Raw genomic sequence first — 19555 nt, forward strand, 5'->3', positions numbered from 1 at the left:
GGCTGTGGCTCAACGGTAGAGCATCTGCTTGGCATGCAGAAGGTCCCAGGTTCAGTCCCTGGCACCTCCACTTAAAGGGATCAGGTAGTAGGTGATGGGAAAGACCTCAGCCTGAGACCCTGGAGAGCCTCTGCCGGTCTGAGCAGACAATACTGACTTTGATGGACCAAGGGGGGTCTGATTCAGTTGAAGGCAGCTTCATGAGTTCAATATTGGGATGGAATTCTGGGCTGTTTGCATGTGTTGAGCAAGGCTGTGCCACATTTGCCAGAGGGCTCAGAAGGGTATGTGGTGGAAACCTGCTTGACCGTGAGGAAAGAAAGGGAAGGATCTCCCCATGCACTCATTCTGCCACCTGCCTCTCTTCTCCTCCACAGAAGTGTTTGCGGCTGAACCCTGATGTCCCCATCTGGGTCTCCAAGCAACGGATCCTCTGTACCTTGAACCACAGCCTGAAGGACGTGTTGAACTATGGCCTCTTCCAGCCAGCCTTCAACGGCAGGGCTGGCAAGTTCCTGGACGAGGAACGGCTGCTGAGGGAATACCCCCTGAACCCGGACACGCCAGTCCCTTATCTGGAGGTACTCGTTCGCATCTGTTTCATTTTGGTACCCCCCTTGCATTCTCTTGTCTGTCATAGGCACAGTTGTAGAAGAAAAAAGAGGGGAATAGAACCCAACCTGGACAGCGAAAGTTGGGTACCCAAGGTTGGGTGGAATAAAAAGAATATATATAAATAATGAAACTATATAATTTATTAGAAGCACTATATAAGAATTAAAATTATTTTAAAACCGTTAAGATAGCACAATGGCATTTCTTAAGGTTGATGCAAGTATCACACACTGTTTGAATAGGTTGATACTTGCACACAACTTATACGGGAGACATATACAGCCCAGCATAAAACCCTAAGACAATACCACCAGATGTTGGTGTAATTGGTAATATATACAACCTATTACATGCCAGGCCTGTTGTATATTGCCTGTACATGTAAATATATTTGTAATGTGTGTGCATGTTTTTATATGATTTAACTAGACCACTAAGGAAGGCCATATAGGCCGAAACGCGTTTGGCTTGTGGTGACAGACATCAACCTTAAGAAATGCCACTATGCTATTTTAATGGTTTTTAAATAATTTTAATTCTTATATAGCACTTCTAATAAATTATATAGTTTCATTATTTATATATAGGCACAGTTGCCCACAGGTTGGACTAAAGGTGTAAGTAGGGTTGCCAGGTCTGGGTTGAGAAATACCTGGAGATTTTGGGGGCGGAGCCTGAGGAAGGCGGGGTTTGGAGAGGGGAGGGACTTCAATGTCATAGAGTCCAATTGCCAAAGCGGCCATTTTCTCCAGGGAACCGATCTCTATTGGCTGGGGATCTCCAGCCACCACCTGGAGGTTGGCAACCCTAGGTGTAAGGCCGTTCCCCTAGAGAAAATGGTTGCTTTGGCCATTGGGCTCTATGGCATCGGAGTCCCTCCCCTCCCCAAACCCCACCCTCCTCAAGCTCTGCCCGAGAAACCTCCCACCGCTGGCAAAGAGGGACCTAGCAACCCTGTCACCCAACAGTATTCACGTGGAAGTGTAGTGGGGAATCAATCCCAGTTCTCCAGATCTTAACCACTTCACCACGCTGGCTCTCACCACTATTTGGGGAGAAGGAGGAAAAGTTCTCTCTGCCTGCTCCCTCTACCCCCTGCCCCATTTTTTAAACCTCCATCTTGTCCTCTCTTGTTCGTCTCTTTTTAAAACTACAGTTTTAAAAGTCCTAGACTCTTCAGCCTTTCCTCATAGGGAAAGAGCTTCAATCCCCTGATCATTTTAGTTGCCCTCCTCTGTACATTTTCCAGCTCCGCAATACTCTTTTTGAAGGTAAACTGCCTTGCAAATCTCCAGGAAGAAGACTCAAATGTGTTTAGCTAAAAGATGAATAGGTCCTCAGCGGAGTTCTTTACAAACTCAAGGGTGAAGGCCAGGCAGCTTTATTGGCTTGTTCCTTCTTAATATTCCCGTTAATTTTGAAAGGTCATCCCTTCCCATTGCTTCTGTTTGACGCAGTTCTTTTGGTGCCCGGCCACAAAACAACGACTCACCATAGAGCTAACTGAAGAAGGTGAAGGCAGCAGGATAGGAGCAGGGCCAGCGTGCGCATGCGTGTGCCTGCTTGCGGAGAGGGGAATGGAGAGGGCACAGTGCCCGCACAGCGACTGCTTCTCCTTCTCCCTGCACTGTGGGGAAGCCACCCTGCTCACATGCCCTTCACTGGGGTCTGGGCTATGGATTGCTGTGGTTGCCACGCCTCCCAAGAGGGGTGGATTGCAAAAACGGGCCTGGACCGGAAAGGAACTGATGTGCCAAGGGCTGCCCGCTGATGTGGGTGGGGTAGCAACAGCGCTGGCTTGGTTGCTCCACCTCCGGTGCACTGGGCAATTGCCTAACTGCTCCCAATGAATGGGCCAACCCTGTGGCCAGCGTGGGGTTGTGGTTAAGAGCAGCGGACGCTAATCTGGAGAACCGAGTTGGTTTCCTCACTCCTCCACATGAAGCCAGCTGGATGACCTTGGGCTAGTCACGGCTCTCTTCGAGCTCTCTCAGAGAGCCAGCGTGGTGTAGTGGTTAAGAGCAGTGGTTTGGAGCGGTGGACTCTGATCTGGAGATCCGGGTTCGATTCCCCAACTTCTCCACATGAGCGGCGGAGGCTAATCTGGAGAACCGGGATGGTTTCCCCACTCCTCCACACGAAGCCAGCTGGGTGACCTTGGGCAAGTCACACTCTCTCAGCCCTACCTACCCCACAGGGTGTCTGTTGTAGGGAGGGGAAGGGAAGGTGATAGTAAGCAGGTTTGATTCTTCCTTAAGTGGCAGAGAAAGTTGGCATATAAAAACCAACTCTTCTTCTCTCAGCCCTACCTACCTCACAAGGTGTCTTGTGGGGAGAGGAAGGGGATTGTAAGCCGGTTAGATTCTCCTTAAAAGGTAGAGAAAATCGGCATATAAAAACCAACTCTTCTTCTTCCTCTCTGCCTGTCACCCAGCTGCCCTCTGGGACAATACCCTCTCAGTGGGTCATGCAAGGGCACCTAGGGAGGTGTATGTGGGGCCTGACTTCCTCCCATGAAGTCTTGCTCCTGGGATTTGGACCGGCCAGCCCAGGGGCCATTTCCAGCAGAGCTGCAGCACCTTGTTGAAGGTTTCAGCTGTCAAGATGCAGCCCGAGTTGGGTGATTTTGACCTTTTTAAAATATAGATGCAGTTGTAATGGAGTGTTTGATCTTGTTGATCTTATGACACGGAGCTTCTGAACTGCGGCTTCGCTGGCTGTGCTGGATGGATGGAGGGGTGATGGAAATCGATATGCAGGCAGCACGTGCCGTCTGTGGCGGAGGTTGGGCTGTGCTCGAGGGTCCTGCGGTGACACTCCCCCCCCCTTGTCTGTCCTTCTCCAGTTCCGGTACAAGAGGCGAGTGTACACCCACAGCCTGCTGGATGACAAGCAGTTTGCCAAGTTACACACCAAGGTAAGTGCCGGCGTGAAGCCCCTGGGATGTGTTTCTGGAGTGCGGAAGGCCTCTCTCCTGCATGTGATGCCAGCAAGCCTGTGTCTTTCGGATGGGGTCAGCCCCAGGAGCGGGAGTGGGGGTGGGACCAGCCGTTTCATTGGACACAAGCCCTAAAGGTCTTACAGGCCCCTTTATGAGAGGGGGGGGATCCTTTCCCCCTTTTTATGGTGGTGTTTTCAGCTGGCAGATCCTCATCCCCTTTCTGGTGCCGCTCTGCAGAGCCCGGGGCACTTAGTTGCTGTTCTAGCCTGTGGTTTTCCACACCTGCCGGGAGGAAAGAACTCATAAACTTCCAGAGGTTGTCAGAAGCAGCAGTTGCTGGGCAGGGAGAAAAAGGCAGTGGATAAAAACATGAGAACATAAGAAAAGCCCTGCTGGATCAGACCAAGGCCCACCAAGTCCAGCAGTCTGTTCACACAGTGGCCGACCAGGTGCCTCTAGGAAACCACAAACAAGACGACTGCAGAAGCATTTATCCTGCCTGTGTCCCACAGCACCCAATATATTAGGCCTGCTCCTCTGATCCTGGAGAGAATAGGAATGCATCATGACTAGCATCCATTTTTACTAGTAGCCATGGATAGCCCTCTCTTCCATGAACATGTCCACTCCCCTCTTAAAGCCTTCCAAGTTGGCAGCCATCACCACATCCTGGGGCAGGGAGTTCCACAACTGAACTAGGCGTTGTGTGAAGAAATAGTTCCTTTTATCAGTTTTGAATCTCTCCACCTCCAGCTTCAGCAGATGACCTCGCGCTCTAGTATGATGAGAGAGGGAGAAAAGCCTCTCCCTGTCCAATGTCTCCAAAACATGCATAATTTTATAGACCTCTATCATGTCTCCCCTTAACCGCCTTCTTTCCAACTAAACAGCCCTAAGTGTTTTAACTGCTCCTCATGGGGAAGTTGCTCTAGCCCTCTAATAATTTTGGATGGTGCAGAGTGGGAAGAGGATCTCCCCGTCCTGCTTGTTTACCCAGATAGATCCCTGCTCTCCAGGCAGAAGCATTCGGCAAGCCTTGGGGCATGGCAGACGAGCTCCTCGTGGCTGGTGCCCCCACCCCCAGTGTTTGCATTTGTGTGCCTTTGGGTTCCTTTTCTGTCCCAAGGGCTTGGGGAAGATTGCAGTCCATCCAGATCATATCTGATAAGAGCAGGAACAGAGCCAGAACCCCCCTCCCCGACCAGTATCCTGTCTTTAGCAGTGGCCTGGAGAACATGAAAGGGCTGCACCGGTCACCAGGGAGAGGGGCTGTGGCTCAGTGGGAGAGCATCTGCTTGGCATGCGGAAAGTCCCAGGTTCAATCCCCGGCATCCCCAGTTAAAGGGACTAGGCAAGTAGGGGAAGTGAAAGACCTCTCTGCCTGAGACCCTGGAGAGCCGCTGCCAGTCTATGTAGACAATAATGACTTTGATGGACCCAGGGGTCTGATTCAGTATAAGGCAGCTTCATGTGTTCAAGGCCTTGAGAGCTCTTATCCAGCCCGTAAGCCAGCCAAGGCAGTCCCCCCCCACCCACCCCACTCTCGTTATGGGCTGGCAAGGCATGGCCCGGCCCAACCACATGACATTTATGTCATATCCAGCCCTCGTAACAATTGAGTTTGACACCCCTGGGTTACAGTTTCAAACCCAGGTTTGAATCCCCACTGTGCCATGGGAGCTCACTGGGTGACCTTGGGCCCGTCACACCCCTCTCACTCCATGGGTCAGTAATGACCCAGTGCTTACACTGGGGGCTACCTTTTTAAAGGAAGTAAATAAATAATAAATAATGGAAGAGGACTCACTTGCACGGGTTTAGAGGCCTTGAGCCCTTCCAGAAATCGGCATTACTTCCAAGCAAAATGCTTATTGAATGGAGTGTCTAACAGTTCACAACTGCCACCTATACCAAGAGATCATGTCGCTTCCCCAACCCCCCTCCCCCCTTAGCTTGGCTCTGATGGACGGTTAATTCTTCCCATTGACAAAAGACGCAGAGTCTCTTTAGCAGACGTCTCATAGAATCATAGAGTTGGAAGGGACCACCAGGGTCATCTAGTCCAACCCCCTGCACAATGCAGTAATTTCACAACTACCTCCCCGCCACACCCCCAGGGCCCCTACTCCATGCCCAGATGGCCAAGATGCCCTCCCTCTCATGAACTGCCTATGGTCATAGAATCAGCATTGCTGACAGATGGCCATCTAACCTCTGCTTAAAAACCTCCAGGGAAGGAGCACTTAACCACCTCCCGAGGAAGCCTGTTCCACTGCGGAACAGCTCTAACTGTTAGAAGAGTCTTCCTAATGTCTAGATGGAAATTCTCAACCCAATTTGAGCAAAAGCAACGAGAGCATCAAACGTAAGCAGTGTCAGGCCAAGCGAAACAGACGCTTGGGGAAAAGGTGCCCACAGCAATATTACCGACATAAAACGTGAGCAGGAAATGTCCCAAGAGGCAACTCCGGCCCGCTGCTCCAGCTGTGCAAATGTCCTTTGCCATTTGGTCATGTAGATCCTTCCTCACTCTCACATGCCTATTAGCTTTGACTAACATCGGGGGTCTCCTGTCGATGTTGGTATATAGAAGCTTGCCAAACACCAGCAGCACATAAATTATTTGGCTTGGCCCAGGGCAAGTCCGTCCATCTCTCTCCCTTTACTTGTGTTTTGCCCCCTGTATTAATACACACCTTCCTCTGAGGATTACAGAGAGGTTGTTCGGCGCTTGGCAAGGAAGATTTATCAGAGCTGGAATAAACGGGGGGGGGGGGGGTGTTATGAGCACCGGAGAGCCCAAAGGCAGAGGCCTTCCTTTGTATAAAGGAGCAGGGCTGACCATGCTGTTCCTTTCCCCCCAAGCCTCGTGGAGAGCAACAGAGAGGAACAGGAGGCACACCCATACCAGCCCAGTTCCTCCTGCAAACATGGCCTGCAACTCCACCCCTTCCTCTGCTAGGTTCAAAACCCCACTCTGCCTTAAAAGCTTGCCGGGTGACCGTGTCCTTCTGCCAGGCAGCTACTCTACCACTGAGCTGTGGACATAAGGTCCATCAACTCCAGCAGTCTGTTCACACAGTGAACACATCACCTACTTGCCTAGTCCATAGCCCCTTTAGCTGGAGATGCCAGGGATTGAACCTGGGACTTTCTGCATGCCAAGCAGATGCTCTGCCGCTGAGCCATATCCCCTCTCCATGGCTCTCCAGGGTCTCAGGCAGAGGTCTTTCACATCCCCTACTTTCCTAGTCCCTTTAACTGGAGAAGCTGGGGATTGAACCTGGGACCTTCTGCATGCCAAGCAGATGCTCTACCAGTGAGCTACAGCCCCTCCCCAGAAGTCCCGAAACTGCTTGATGCCCCTGCTCTAACCCCTACACTACACTGGCTGCCCTCACTTCTCGTCAGTCGAGGCGGGACCCTGGGATCCCCAAACCGTGCACATTTCCCGGTCCAAAACATTGCCCACATCACAAACAGAATGGTGGGGTTTGGATCCCCCCCGGCCCCTAGAGATGAGTCCCTGCTTCTGTCGAAGGGCCCTCCTAGTGTGCAGGGATCGGGCTGTTTGTTGGCAAGAGAACCGCTTCTGCATTGGCTAAAGTTGCCAGAAATCCAGCATGCTAAAAAAAGTCTCCTTGAATCGCTGGCATCGTCCTGCGAAGCGCTTTCGGGACTACGGCCCATCTGCAGATCTGCTGAGGGAAGCATAGCTGGGGAATGCCAATGAGCCGATTGTGAGCAGGGGTTTGCTATGAAGTTTGGAAAAAGTTCAGAGCACTCATTTCTTGCAACAGTGCAACTGTTGTTAAGGTGGCCCTGCCCAGCAAAGATGCCCAAGAGTTCCTGTTGCCGTCTGTCAGGAAACCCTGCAAGGGGGCTTATCTGAAAGCACAGCGACCCCACCTTGGCAGGATAGACAAACTGTTGTTATAGAATCCTAGAGTTGGAAGGGGCCATAGAGACCATCTTGTTCAACCCCCTGCTTAATGCAGGATCAGCCTAGAGCATCCCTGACAAGTGCTGGTCCAGCCTCTGCTTCAAGACTGCCACTGAGGGGGAGCTCACCACCTCCCCAGGCAGCTGATTCTACTGTTGAACTACTCTCACTGTAAATTTCCCCCCTAATATCCAGCCTGGTACCTTTCCACCCGCAATTTAAACCCATTATTGTGAGTCCTCTCCTCTGCTGCCAACAGGAACACCTCCCTTCCCTCCTCAAAGCATAGTTGCCGTTGAGAGTATCTGAAGTAATTTTACCACTGTCAAGACCACTTGGTGGAAGCGCTTCCTCAGGACCGCATGAGAGTCCCTAAGTTTTCTGCAATAACCACGGTGGATATAGAACCATAGAATCATAGGGTTGGAAGGGACCACCAGGTTCATCTGGTCCAACCCCCTGCACAATGCAGGGAATTCACAACTCCCTCCTTCCTCCCCCCCACAGCCCCAGTGACCCCTACTCCATGCCCAGAAGATCAGCATATTCATTGTGTTTTGGGTGAGGCCCCAGAGTGGAGCGAATCCAGTTGGGGCATCACTGTCGGAGTCGAGGGCCCTGTCATCAGAAAAGAGCAGCCCCATTGCCCGGTCACATGAGGAAGGTGGGCCTCAGTGGGGAGTCTCCCTCTCAGGGCTTGGGATCCCAGGGAGGATTCCCCATGAGCTTGGGGGGGGGGGGCTGGGAGCTCAACCTGGGGAGAAAAGGAAAGCCAGGGGTCCGTTTACCTCGCTTGGGCTGCAGCCGCTAGAACACTTTCCTGGGAGTAAGCCCTAATGAATACAACGGGGCTTGCTTCTGAGTAGACCTCCTGAGGAGTGCCGCCTAGTCTATCCAAAGCCAAGATTGCTGTGCTCATGACTGGCTCTTCACAAGTTGCAGCTGTGTTGGGAGCATGTGGGTCCCCTTGTCGGATTTGTGTTGGAGTGTGACTTTGTGCTGGCCTTTGCTGGAGAGAAAGGAAGCGACAGCTCTGGACATGTTTTTGTGTAATGGACATTGGCACCGTTCCTCCCGTCCCAGACCTACAGAGCAGCACACAGCGTAGTATGATGTAGCTGCTCAAATGGGATCAAGAAACAATTCTTAACAATCCTGATGGAAGAAAGAGAAGGTCAGCAGTCCATAAGCCCGGAGCGGAGCAGCCCTTCTCCCTGGACTCCCCAGACCAAGGCCGCTGTCCAACACGTGAACGCATGAAGCTGCCTTCTACTGAATCAGACCTTTTGGTCCATCAAAGTCAGTACAGTCTACTCAGACCGGCAGCGGCTCTCCAGGGTCTCAGGCAGGGGTCTTTCACATCACCTACCTGCCTGGTCCATTTAACTGGAGATGTCGGGGATTGAACCTGGGACCTTCTGCATGCCCAGCAGATGCTCTGTCACTGAGCCACAGGTAGCTTTGTGATTGATTGGTTGATTGATTGGATTTATAGACTGCCCTTTCCTGGCCAAGCCAGGCCCAGAGCGGCTCACAATCTTTTAGAACAATTTAAAACCAATCCATAAATTACATAAAATATACAACAATAAAACCAGGTGCCGTCAACTATGGCAGCAAACACTACATCTATAATAACAACAGCATAAGCAGCAATAACATTTATACCATTTGCGGGAACAAAAGAGGCGGAGAAAGGAGAAGAATTCTGCTCAAATTCGCAAGAGGCACACCCGCCCGCCCCCCTCCCTCCTTCCCGTTGGCTCCTGGTCACCCAGGCTGGCCTGGACTGTGAAGCAAAAACCAAACACAACAACACCAGGCTAACAACACCAAGTTGATAAAGAAATTCTATTTCTTCAATAGCTAATATAATTTCTTTATCAATTTGGTGATCATATCCTGCAGAAGACTCTTTATTTTGGAGTGCACTGTGGACTTGTTAGACTAGACCTGTTTCTATCTCTTTTGTGAGGTTGGGTTACTTAGCGCATTTGCGCTTGTATGCGTGGACGTTATAACTGTTATATGTTTGATTTTGATATTACTATTATACATTATGCTAAGCTTTGGTTAATATAGATTGGTCAATTTTCTTAGCCTGGTGTTGGTTTGATTTTTGCTTCACTGTATACAACACTTGTTTTTCCTTTCTTTTGGCCTGGACTGTGAGCAAGTGATCTCTGGGACCCACTGGAGGGGGGGCGCTGGGGGTTCCAGTAGAAGGGCCAGGCTGGTGGGCTGCTCTAGTGCTACTCACACACACACCCCAGTGTTTGATTTGAGGCCCCAGTGCTGCGGGCAGCTGGCATACACGTGTCCCTTTCACTCTCTGGCCTGCAGCACTTGAGCCGAGCGGGGTGGGCAGCATAAGAGGGGGGCCTGTTTGGAGAGGCAGCTGTCCGGAGAGACGAAGAAACCAAGGCTGGGAGAGGGGAAGCGTGGCCTTCGCCTGCCGTTGCTGCCTGCTTGCTCCAAGAAACAATCGTTTGGGAAACCAGCCTTGGTGTAAAGTATCCCCTCAGCGCAGGCTGCTGCTGTTTTGCTTGGAAGGGATGAAGGTTGTGGAATGTGTGAGCCTGCGTGGCCGGCCATCTGGGTGCGAGCACGACGCCCTGCCCCAAAGCCAGGGTGGAAATGAAGCAGGGATGAAGCACAGAGGGGCAGGGGGAGGCTGCAGATGGGGGCCTCTCTGGGAAGGAAACGGCCTCCTCGGCAGGGGGACCCCCAGCCAGCTGCGGGACATGGTCGGTCTGGAGCAAAGATTAAGGTACCCCCACCCTCCCGTGCTGCTCGGACTCTGTTGACGGGAAAGGGCAGGCGGGGGAGAGGGGGGGACAGTGGGGCCTCTGGGAAGAGTCCTTGCTCTCCAGCGGCACCTCTTGAATTCATGCTTGGGCAGAAGTCCAGCACGCATTTTATGTGCTCAGCAGCCTCACACTGCTGTCAGAGGGAAACAAGCACATATGGCTTTTGCCTGGATATGTTCATGGAGGAGAGGGGTATTCATGGCTACTAGTCAAAATGGATATTTGTCATGATGCATACCTATCCTCTCCAGGATCAGAGGAGCAGGCCTATTATATCAGGTGCTGTGGGACACTGGCAGGATAATGCTGCTGCACTCGTCTTGCTTGTGGGCTTCCTAGAGGTTCCTGGTTGGCCACTGTGTGAACAGACTGCTGGACTTGATGGGCCTTGGTCTGATCCATCAGGGCTTTTCTGATGTTCTTATGGAGGACAGGGGCTGTGAATGGCTACTAGTCAAAATGGATACTGTTCATGATGCATACCTATTATTTCCAGGATCAGAGGACCATGCCTAATATATTAGGTGCTGTGGAACACAGGCAGGATGGTGCTGCTGCAGTTGTCTTGTTTGGGGGCTTCCGAGAGGCATCTTGTTGGCCACTGTGTGAACAGACTGCTGGACTTGATGGGCCTGGGTCTGATCCAGTAGGGCCTTTCTTATGTTCTTATGTTCAGGAGGCAACTGGAAGGATTGGTGAATGCCTGGATGCACTTGAAGGTGCTGGAGCAGGAAAGAGAAAAAGCGGAGAGTTGTATAATTAGGGGAGGGGCCATGGCTCAATGGTAGGGCATCTGCTTGGCACACAGAAGGTCCCAGGTTCAGTCCCTGGCACCTTCAGTTAAAAGGACCAGGCAGTGGACGATGGGAAAGACCTTATGCCCGAGATCCTGGAGAGCTGCTGCTGGTCTGAGCAGGCAATACTGACTTTGAGGAACCAAGATTCTGATCCAGTATGAAGTAGCTTCATGTGTGTTTATACGATCCGCAAGGCACAACCCACATTTCTGTGTGTTTTCCCTGAAATAAATCCCACCAGGAGAGAGCCGGCGTGGTGTAGTGGTTAATAGTGATGGTTTGGAGCGGTGGACTCCGATCTGGAGAACCGTGTTTGATTCCCCACTCCTCCACATGAGTGGCGGAGGCTAATCTGGTGAACCAAGTTGGTTTCCTCACTCCTCCCCATGAAGCCAGCTGGGTGGCCATGGGCTAGTCACACTCTCTCAGCCCCACCTACCTCACATGGTGTCTGATGTAGGGAGGGGAAGGGAAGGTGATTGTAAGCCGGTTTGATTCTCCTTTAAGTGGTAGAGAAAGTCGGTATCTTCTTCTTCTTTTGCCAGGGGGTTGTTCTTCATGCTAATTAGTGTGCATGAGTGTGAGAACGTGAAAGGCCATTTGCCTTTTCTGCCTCTGGCCCCAGAAGGTCATCAGCTGGCCCTGCTTGAGTCTATGATGGCAGCCTTCGTATTTAACTCTATTTTGCTTGTCCATGTGTGTTTCCTGGGGTATCTGGGACCTGCGTTTAAAGGTGAAATTAGAGCCAGAGCTCATCAGGGTTTTGACCCAGAGCTGTTTTGGAAGGTTCAGTTTTGGTGCATGGGAAGGCGGTGCACAAACCCGCCTGCCGTGGGGCTACTGCTGGGATCCTGCATATTCCCAGCTGGAATGCTTTGTGCAGCCAGACGAGAGAATCTCTCTCTTCCCCTTGGGTTGTCCTCCAGAGCTGGCAGCCAAAGGCCTCTGTTTTTTTTTTTTTTTTGTGGCCTCAGAAAATTGATTATCTGACAGCTTGTGGTGGGGAATCAATGGGATGCCTGTTTACTTGCAGCTTCGCCCCCTCTGGGTTAAAGGCAGCGCTCACGCCTTTCTGTCGCCTCCTCCAGAAAGGGAGGAATGGGAGGTGGGAAATGCTGCTCTGTGAATCGGTGCCTCTGTTCTCACTGGGAACGGACCAGGCCTGCTTCCATGTGGACCCCTGGTTTGATCCAGCAGGGCTTTTCTAAGGTTCTAATGCTCGGCCTCTACGTCCAGTTCTTGGCCCTCCAGAGGAACTGGTTGGCCACTGTGTGAGACGGGATGCTGGACTAGATGGACCCTCCCTGGTCAGATCCAGCAGGGCTCTAAGCTCTGTTGTTGGATCTCCAGAGGAACTGGCCGGCCCCTGTGTGAGACAGGATGTTGGACTGGATGGACCCTCCCTGGTCAGATCCAGCGGGGCTCTTCTGATGTTCTTATGACTCTCCTCTGCCCCGGCTCTCAAACTGCAGCGGAGTTTCTCAGAGCTGCGTTTCCCAGCCTGTGGGTCGCGACCTGCAAGTGGGTCATAAAGCCTTCTGAAGTGGGCCGCAGGCTTTTATTGGCTTATGGCGGCTGTGTCCTGCCCGTCCTTGCCTGGTGCCCAGCTGAACTCGTGCTGAAACTCTTGAGGGGTGTGTGTATGTTTTTTTACAGGAGCGATTTGCCTTGCTGAATTTCCCCCCATTTCTTTAGCCACCACCTCCCTGATGTTAATACCACCTGGGGGTTTCTAAGCGGTCAGTTACTGAGGCGTGCTTTAAAGGCCATTTCTGGATTGCTGGCCTGTTGGGCAGTTGCAACAAATGGCCAAAGGAATGACCAGGGAAGTTGCTGGCGCTTCTCTTCCCTGCTTCATGCCTGCAATTTCTTTGCTGCTGTGAAGGAACAGAACGATCTTTTTGTACCTTCCTGTCATGTAAGCCTGTGTTTTTAAATCCAGGAAGGATCTCTCAGGTGTTCTCCTCGAGCCTGTATCTCACAAGCTTAAAATGCCTCCTCACGCCAGCCAGTGGCAGAGACAGGATGTCCGGACTCTAATCTGAGCGGATGATAAGAAGAAAGCAGAAGATGCTTAATATTGAGCAACAGATATGTTTCCCAAAAGGAGAAATGTTCCACTGGAGTTAAATGGAATATCGGAATGGGTGTGTGTGTGGATCCTTCCATTCTAAAACAGTATTGTAAGAGCAGGACTTCAGGTTTGAGTGTTTTACCGGAAGTAAATCCCATTTAATTCAATGGGGCTTTCTTACAAAGCAATCCTATGCCCAGTTACCTACGAGCAAGCCCTGTTCAGTATAGACACTTCTGAGTAGAAATGCAAAGGATTGTGCATCCTGTTAGGGGTGTGGGAGAGAAGCATTAATTCTTGGTACTATTTTTAAAATTATATTCTAAATAGTTAAAGAATAAATAGATCTGGGAACCTTCAAGGTTCAACAAGATCCATTTGCCTGTGTCTGTAATTTTTAGAGCTCATAAAGCTATAACGTGCAATCAGATAGTTGTGTTCTTACATTTGCATAAAAAACTTACAGGTGTGCAATAAATATTTCAACAAATTCCACATTTAGAGGGACAGTAAATTTTTGCTTGGATAACTTAAATGTAAGTAATGATTATAAAATGGGCAAACTTGGAGTTAAAATAAATAAAAACAATGGCTGTCAAAAACTTACAGTCACATGACAGTAAATCAATGGGATGACATTCCAAGTAAATTTGAGCTTGTGGGTTGCCATACCAATAAGGCTGGGAATGAAGGTCTCAGAGTATCTGCTCCACGTCCCGATCCTGTTCACCTTCTTCCGTTTCCCTTTTTCTTTTTGCTCCCATGGTTTCCAGAACCTGCTTTGATCTTCTGTTCCCAGAAACATCATAGTCATCATGGGTCCACCTGCATGTGGACAGGAAGGTGCACATTTCCAAATCTCCCTGATTGCATCTGGCACCATTTCTTCTCCCCAACATGCCCACCACTCCATCCCACTCCCAGCTGTCAGAGGGCTTCCCCCTGGCATTTAGCATTGTTATTTATTATTTACACAATGTGTGTCCCGCCTTTCTGCCCTTACAAGGGCCACCAAGGTGGCTAACAATTTAAAACAAACATGGTTAAATCACATGAAACCATTGTGGGGGGGGGGGCTGTGGTTCAGTGGCAGAGTATCTGCTTGGCATGCAAGTTCAATCCCCGGCATCTCCAGTTAAAGGGACTAGGCAAGTAGGTGATGTGAAAGACCTCAGCCCGAGACCCTGGAGAGTCGCTGCCGGTCAGAGTAGACAATACTGACTTTGATGGACCAAGAGTCTGATTCAGTATAAAGCAGCTTCGTGTGTTCATTAGCATCCCTCCTCCCAACATAAATTATGAAAACAATTTTTAAAGAGTTTAAAAACAGAGTTGAAATATACTCAAAACAGTTTAAATACATGCAAAACAAAAAAATGGTGGTTGGGAAGGAGGGATCACTGAGGGAAGGCCAAATGAAAAGTCTTCATCCGCTTGTGGAAGGTGGCAACAGAAGGGGATTGGTGACTCTCCCTGGGGAGAGAGTTCCCGAGCTTCGGTGCCATGACCGAGAAGGCCCTCTCCTGAATTGCCACCTTCCTGATCTCAGAAGGTGGGGGCACCCGAAGCAGGACCTACAAAGATGACTGTAATGGGCTAGCTTGTTCATAAGGGTTCATTTTTAAAAAAAAAATCAGTAGTATGCGATATCATAGTGATATCGCAGTTTCCAGTTTTTGTCATAAAGCCAGGAAAAAAGGTATCTAGCAGTACTGTGGGTGGGGTGTTTGAGTGAGGGGAGGTAATGCTGGTTGGGAAGGCAGAGGTCTCAAAGCGCACCCTCAGTGGCGTTCAGCTGACCCTTGCTGACTCAGTCGAGAGCTTAGGGGTTAGACCGAATCCAGCAAAACTGCTAGAGAAACAGAGTAATGCAGCTGCAAAAGAACAACAACAACAAAAACCCTTCCAACTTAGTCAAGCCTGTACAATGGTCCCTTACTTTGACTTTGCTGATCTGGCCACCTGGATCCATGCCATGGTAACATGATTTGACTATAGCAATGTATTCTTCTTGGGGCTGCCCTTGAAGTCAACTTGGAGATGCCAGTTGGTACAGAACACCATAGCTCGGCTATTATCAGGCGCTAGGCAGAGCGTGCAAATTAGTCCCATTCTGCAGTCACTCTGTTGGCTGCCCGTCAATCACTGATTTCAGTTCAAGGTATTGGCTGTCACATACAGAGCCCTTCATGGCCTTGGACCCTCCCGTCTGCAGGACTGCCTCTCCTCCTTGCTCATGATGGGTAGCCATATTAGTCTGTCTGTAGCAGTAGAAAAGAGCAAGAGTCCAGGAGCACCTTAAAGACGAACAAAATTTCTGGCAGGGCTTTAGTGAGCCACAGCTCACTTCTTCAGATACCACTTCAGAAGAAGTGAGCTGTGACTCACGAAAGCTCATACCCTGCCAGAAATTTTTGTTAGTCTTTAAGGTGCTATTGGACTCTTGCTCTTTTCTCCTCCTCCTAGGCTCTGCCTTAGCAGCTTTGCTCATCCGGGCAGGTTGTTCTGGGTGTGCCACCCTGCGAATGGCCAAAATCAGCCGCTGCCTGCACACGGTTTCTCTGTTGCCTCTCAGAGTGGCCTGCCGGAGGGAGTAAGGAAGGCTCCCAAACTTCTGTCATTCCATAAACTATGTAAAACAGAATAGTTCAGGAGGGCATTTTTCTAAAGTTAATAGGGCTATATTATAAAGAAAAGGTTTAGCAAGGCGCTTTTATAAAGGCAGTGGCACTGTGGACTTTAGCACAGGGAACAGCATGCATTATCTATTCACTTTCTCGATTATCCTGCTGTTCCTACATGGTTTTCTACTTAGGTAATACCGTTTTCTGCTTTGCTTAACACAGCATGTCTCTAGGCTTCGTTTCCGGTTTCTGTAACCCTAGTCCTTCTCTGTTGCCAGTTCGATGGGTCAGCCTATTGATCACGCCGACTTACACCCGTGTAATCCACCGTAAGTCTCAATGAGAGAGGCAGACGATAAACACAGAAAAGTAAATAAAGCAGAGCGATGCTCTGATCAGGCGCAGAGAGTACGGGAAGGGTCGGCGCAAAATGCCAAACATGATTTTTGCTTTTAGCAACCTGCTTTTACGTTGGAGGTGGCTGAAGATACGGTGGTGGTGGAGCAGAAACTGTGACAAAGGGGTACCGAATTCTACACCCACAGTCACACACTTTTCCTCATGCTCAAGCACAGCCGAGCTGTCTGCATGCGGCCAAACACCCGGCTCCAGGGCACGCTCATAGAATCATAGAGCTGGAAGGGTCCATAGAGGCCATCTAGTCCAACCCCCCTGCTTAATGCTGCGGGCAGTGTGTGAACTCAACCGGTGGGTGATGGAGCATTTATTTATTCGGAAGTTTTATACAATCCTCCTTACTCCCAGCACACTCGAGACTCAGGCGGGTGGCAATGCAAAAATAACCATCTGTTAAATTGAAAGGCGTAATTAAAAACAGCTAAGTAAAACTGATAATTTGAAACAGATTAAATCAGCTGATCTGCCCTTATACGCTCTTTTCAAGCCAGCGTGGTGTAGTGGTTAAGAGCAGTGGTTTGGAGCATTGGACTCTAATCTGGAGAACCAGGTTTGATTCCCCACTCCTCCACATGAGCTTCGGATGCTAGCTGAGGGCCGTGGCTTCTTTTATGGAGTCCATCCATCCTCTTTTCCTGCTGCCCTCAGCTTTTCCTAGCATGATTGTCTTTTCCAGTGACTCTTGTCTTCTCAGAATGTGACCAGAGTACAACAGCCTCAGTTGAGTCATTTGAGCTTCTAGGGTCAGTTCAGGCTTGATTTGTTTTTGGTTTTTTTGGCAGTCCTCGGTATCCGTAACCCTTTCCTCCAGCACCACATTTCAAAGGAGTCTACTTTCTTCCTGTCAGCTTTCTTCATTGTCCAGCTTTCACACCCATGCATAGTAATAGGGAATATGATGGCATGAATGAACTTAATCTTGGTGGACAGTTGACACATCCTTACACTTAAAAACCTTTTCTAGCTTCTTCATGGCTGCTCTTGGAATACGGCCTGCTAAAAAGGACCTCGGCCATTTGAATACTTCAGCGTCTCTGCAGACTTCTTCGTCTCTCTCAGGCCGACGCACCAGACAAGGTTAAAGTGATATGAACACTAAAGCATTTGGCATTATAAAATGTCCCGTGAACATAATGAAGCCGCCAGAGGTGGCATTAGGGATGGGCGCCTTAAGGCCATGGTAATGAGTTGTACCCAATGACCTTGTACTGTTGGTCTGTCTAAATCACTGGCTGGCAGTGGCTCTCCAAAGCAAGGCTGCGGCTCCCAACACTTGCTGGGAATTTTGAGGACTGAGCCAGAGACCCCCTGAAAGCACAGCAGGTGCCCTGACACCAGGGTACCACACGCCTTTCTTGGGGAGGGGGAGCACTGCAAGCATTCAGGTGAACACTGAGAAGGTGAGGAAAGAATCCTTCCCTTACTTAGTAACACACCTAATGAAGCCAGAGATGAAATGTGAGGGGCAGAGTTTCTGCCATGTGTCTCTTGGGTCCTCTGGGACAGTTCCTTCTCAAACATGGCTGTGCCCTTTGCGCCACTCTCTGTACGCGCTGGTTAAAACTCTGGATGGTGGGGCGCAGACTCACAAGAGAGGTGTGAAGATGCCAGCCTGCCGGGGAGGACTTTTCTCTAGCCCCACATGTCTGAGCTTGGCTGCAAGTTCTCCATAGAGAGGGAAAATATTTGCTAATAATGTGCATATTAACTGATATTAATTGACGCAGACCTGAACCCAAAATGTCCTGTCATATAGTTGTTATAGCTGATAATCATTGGGGGGGAAATGGGATCACGATATTGGAACATTTTCAGATCTGGTCAGTTTTGACATTTATCTGGCTAAGAGTTCAGGAACGTTGGTTAGGATTTTTTTTCCAGTCAGCAGAGATACATGCAGAGAGCGACAAGGATGATCTGGGGTCTGGAGGCCAAGAAGCCCTGCGAGGAAAGGCTGAGGGACTTGGAAATGTTTGGTCTGGGGAAGAGGAGGTTGAGGGGGGACATGACTGCTCTCTTGAAGTATTTGAAGGGCTGTCACTCAGAGGAGGGAAGAGAGCTGTTCCTGTTGGCAGCAGAGCATAGGACTCGCAATAATGGGTTTAAATTGCGGGTGGAAAGGTACTGGCTGGATATTAGGGGAAATTTTTTTTACAGTAAGAGTAGTTCAGCAGTGGAATGGGCTTCCTAGGGAGGTGGGTGAGCTCCCCCTCTCTGAGTCTTCAAGCAGCGGCTGGCCCAGCACTTGTCAGGGATGCTCTAGGCTGATCCTGCATTGAGCAGGGGGCTGGGCTAGATGGCCTGTCTGGCCCAACTCTGTGATTCTGTGATTCTTCTATGATTCAGTCTTGCCATGAAAGAGTTATGTAGGGTAACCAAAGAAACAGTGTTGTAGTGGAAAGCTCAAGGAAAAATGTTAATTCAGTGTGTGGCAGTAGCAAAAAAAAAAAAAAAAAAAAAGGCAAACACTATGCTAGGAATGATTAGGAAAGCGTTTGAAAATAAAACAGCCATTATTGTAATCCTTCTGTATACATTTGCGGCGCAACCTCATTTGGAATACTGTGTGTAGTTGAACACATGAAGATGCCTTGTACTGAATCAGACCCTTGGTCCATCAAAGTCAGTATTGTCTACTCATACTGGCAGCGGCTCTCCAGGGTCTCAGGCAGAGAGGTCTTTCAATCACCTACTTGCCCGGTCCTTTTAACTGGAGATGCCGGGGATTGAACCTGGGACCTTCTGCATGCCAAGCAGATGCTCTACCACTGATCCACGGCCCCTCTGGTCACTGTGCCTCAGAAAAGACGTTGCAGAGCTGGAAAAAGCACAGAAGAGGGCAACCAAGATGATCAAGGGGTTGGAGCACCTTTCTTATGAGGAGAGGCTGGAGATTTTTCAGTCTAGGGGGAAAAAAGACACCCAAGGAGGGACAAGAGTTTTATAAAATTATGCATGGAGTAGAGAAAGTGAATCGAGAGAACCTTTTTCCATCTCCCATCGCACTAGAACTCGAGAGCATTCAGTGAAGTTGATGGGCAGTAAACTGTAGATGGACAAAAAGGAAATAATGTCTTTACTCAAAAAGTGATTAAAATGTGGAATTCATGGCCAGTAGACATAGTGGTGGCCACGGGCATAGATGGCTTTAAAAGACTGATTCTGTGGAGGAGAGATCCATCAATGACTACTACCCAAGTTAACAGTGGGGTAAAATAACCCCTTAAGGCCTTTATTTCACCATTAGGAATGAGGGATATTAGTAGCACTTGGAGCACCCAGTGAAATTGTTGGCAAATAGATTCAGGGCAACCAAAAGCAAATACTCCTATAC

The 19555-nt window shown here is 49.7% G+C and overlaps 1 protein-coding gene across 1 annotated transcript in view; it reads left to right on the forward strand.

Annotated features, from left to right (window-relative positions):
• Positions 1–19555, forward strand: part of SHANK3 (SH3 and multiple ankyrin repeat domains 3) — a 348499-nt gene that overhangs the window by 56690 nt on the left and 272254 nt on the right. The window contains exons 2-3 of the mRNA XM_056846670.1: positions 378–581; positions 3461–3532. Of these exons, the coding sequence (XP_056702648.1) occupies positions 378–581; positions 3461–3532 (276 nt within the window). The remainder of the gene's footprint in view (positions 1–377; positions 582–3460; positions 3533–19555) is intronic.

This window comes from Euleptes europaea, chromosome 3, assembly GCF_029931775.1.
Source record: "Euleptes europaea isolate rEulEur1 chromosome 3, rEulEur1.hap1, whole genome shotgun sequence".
Lineage (NCBI taxonomy): Eukaryota > Metazoa > Chordata > Lepidosauria > Squamata > Sphaerodactylidae > Euleptes > Euleptes europaea.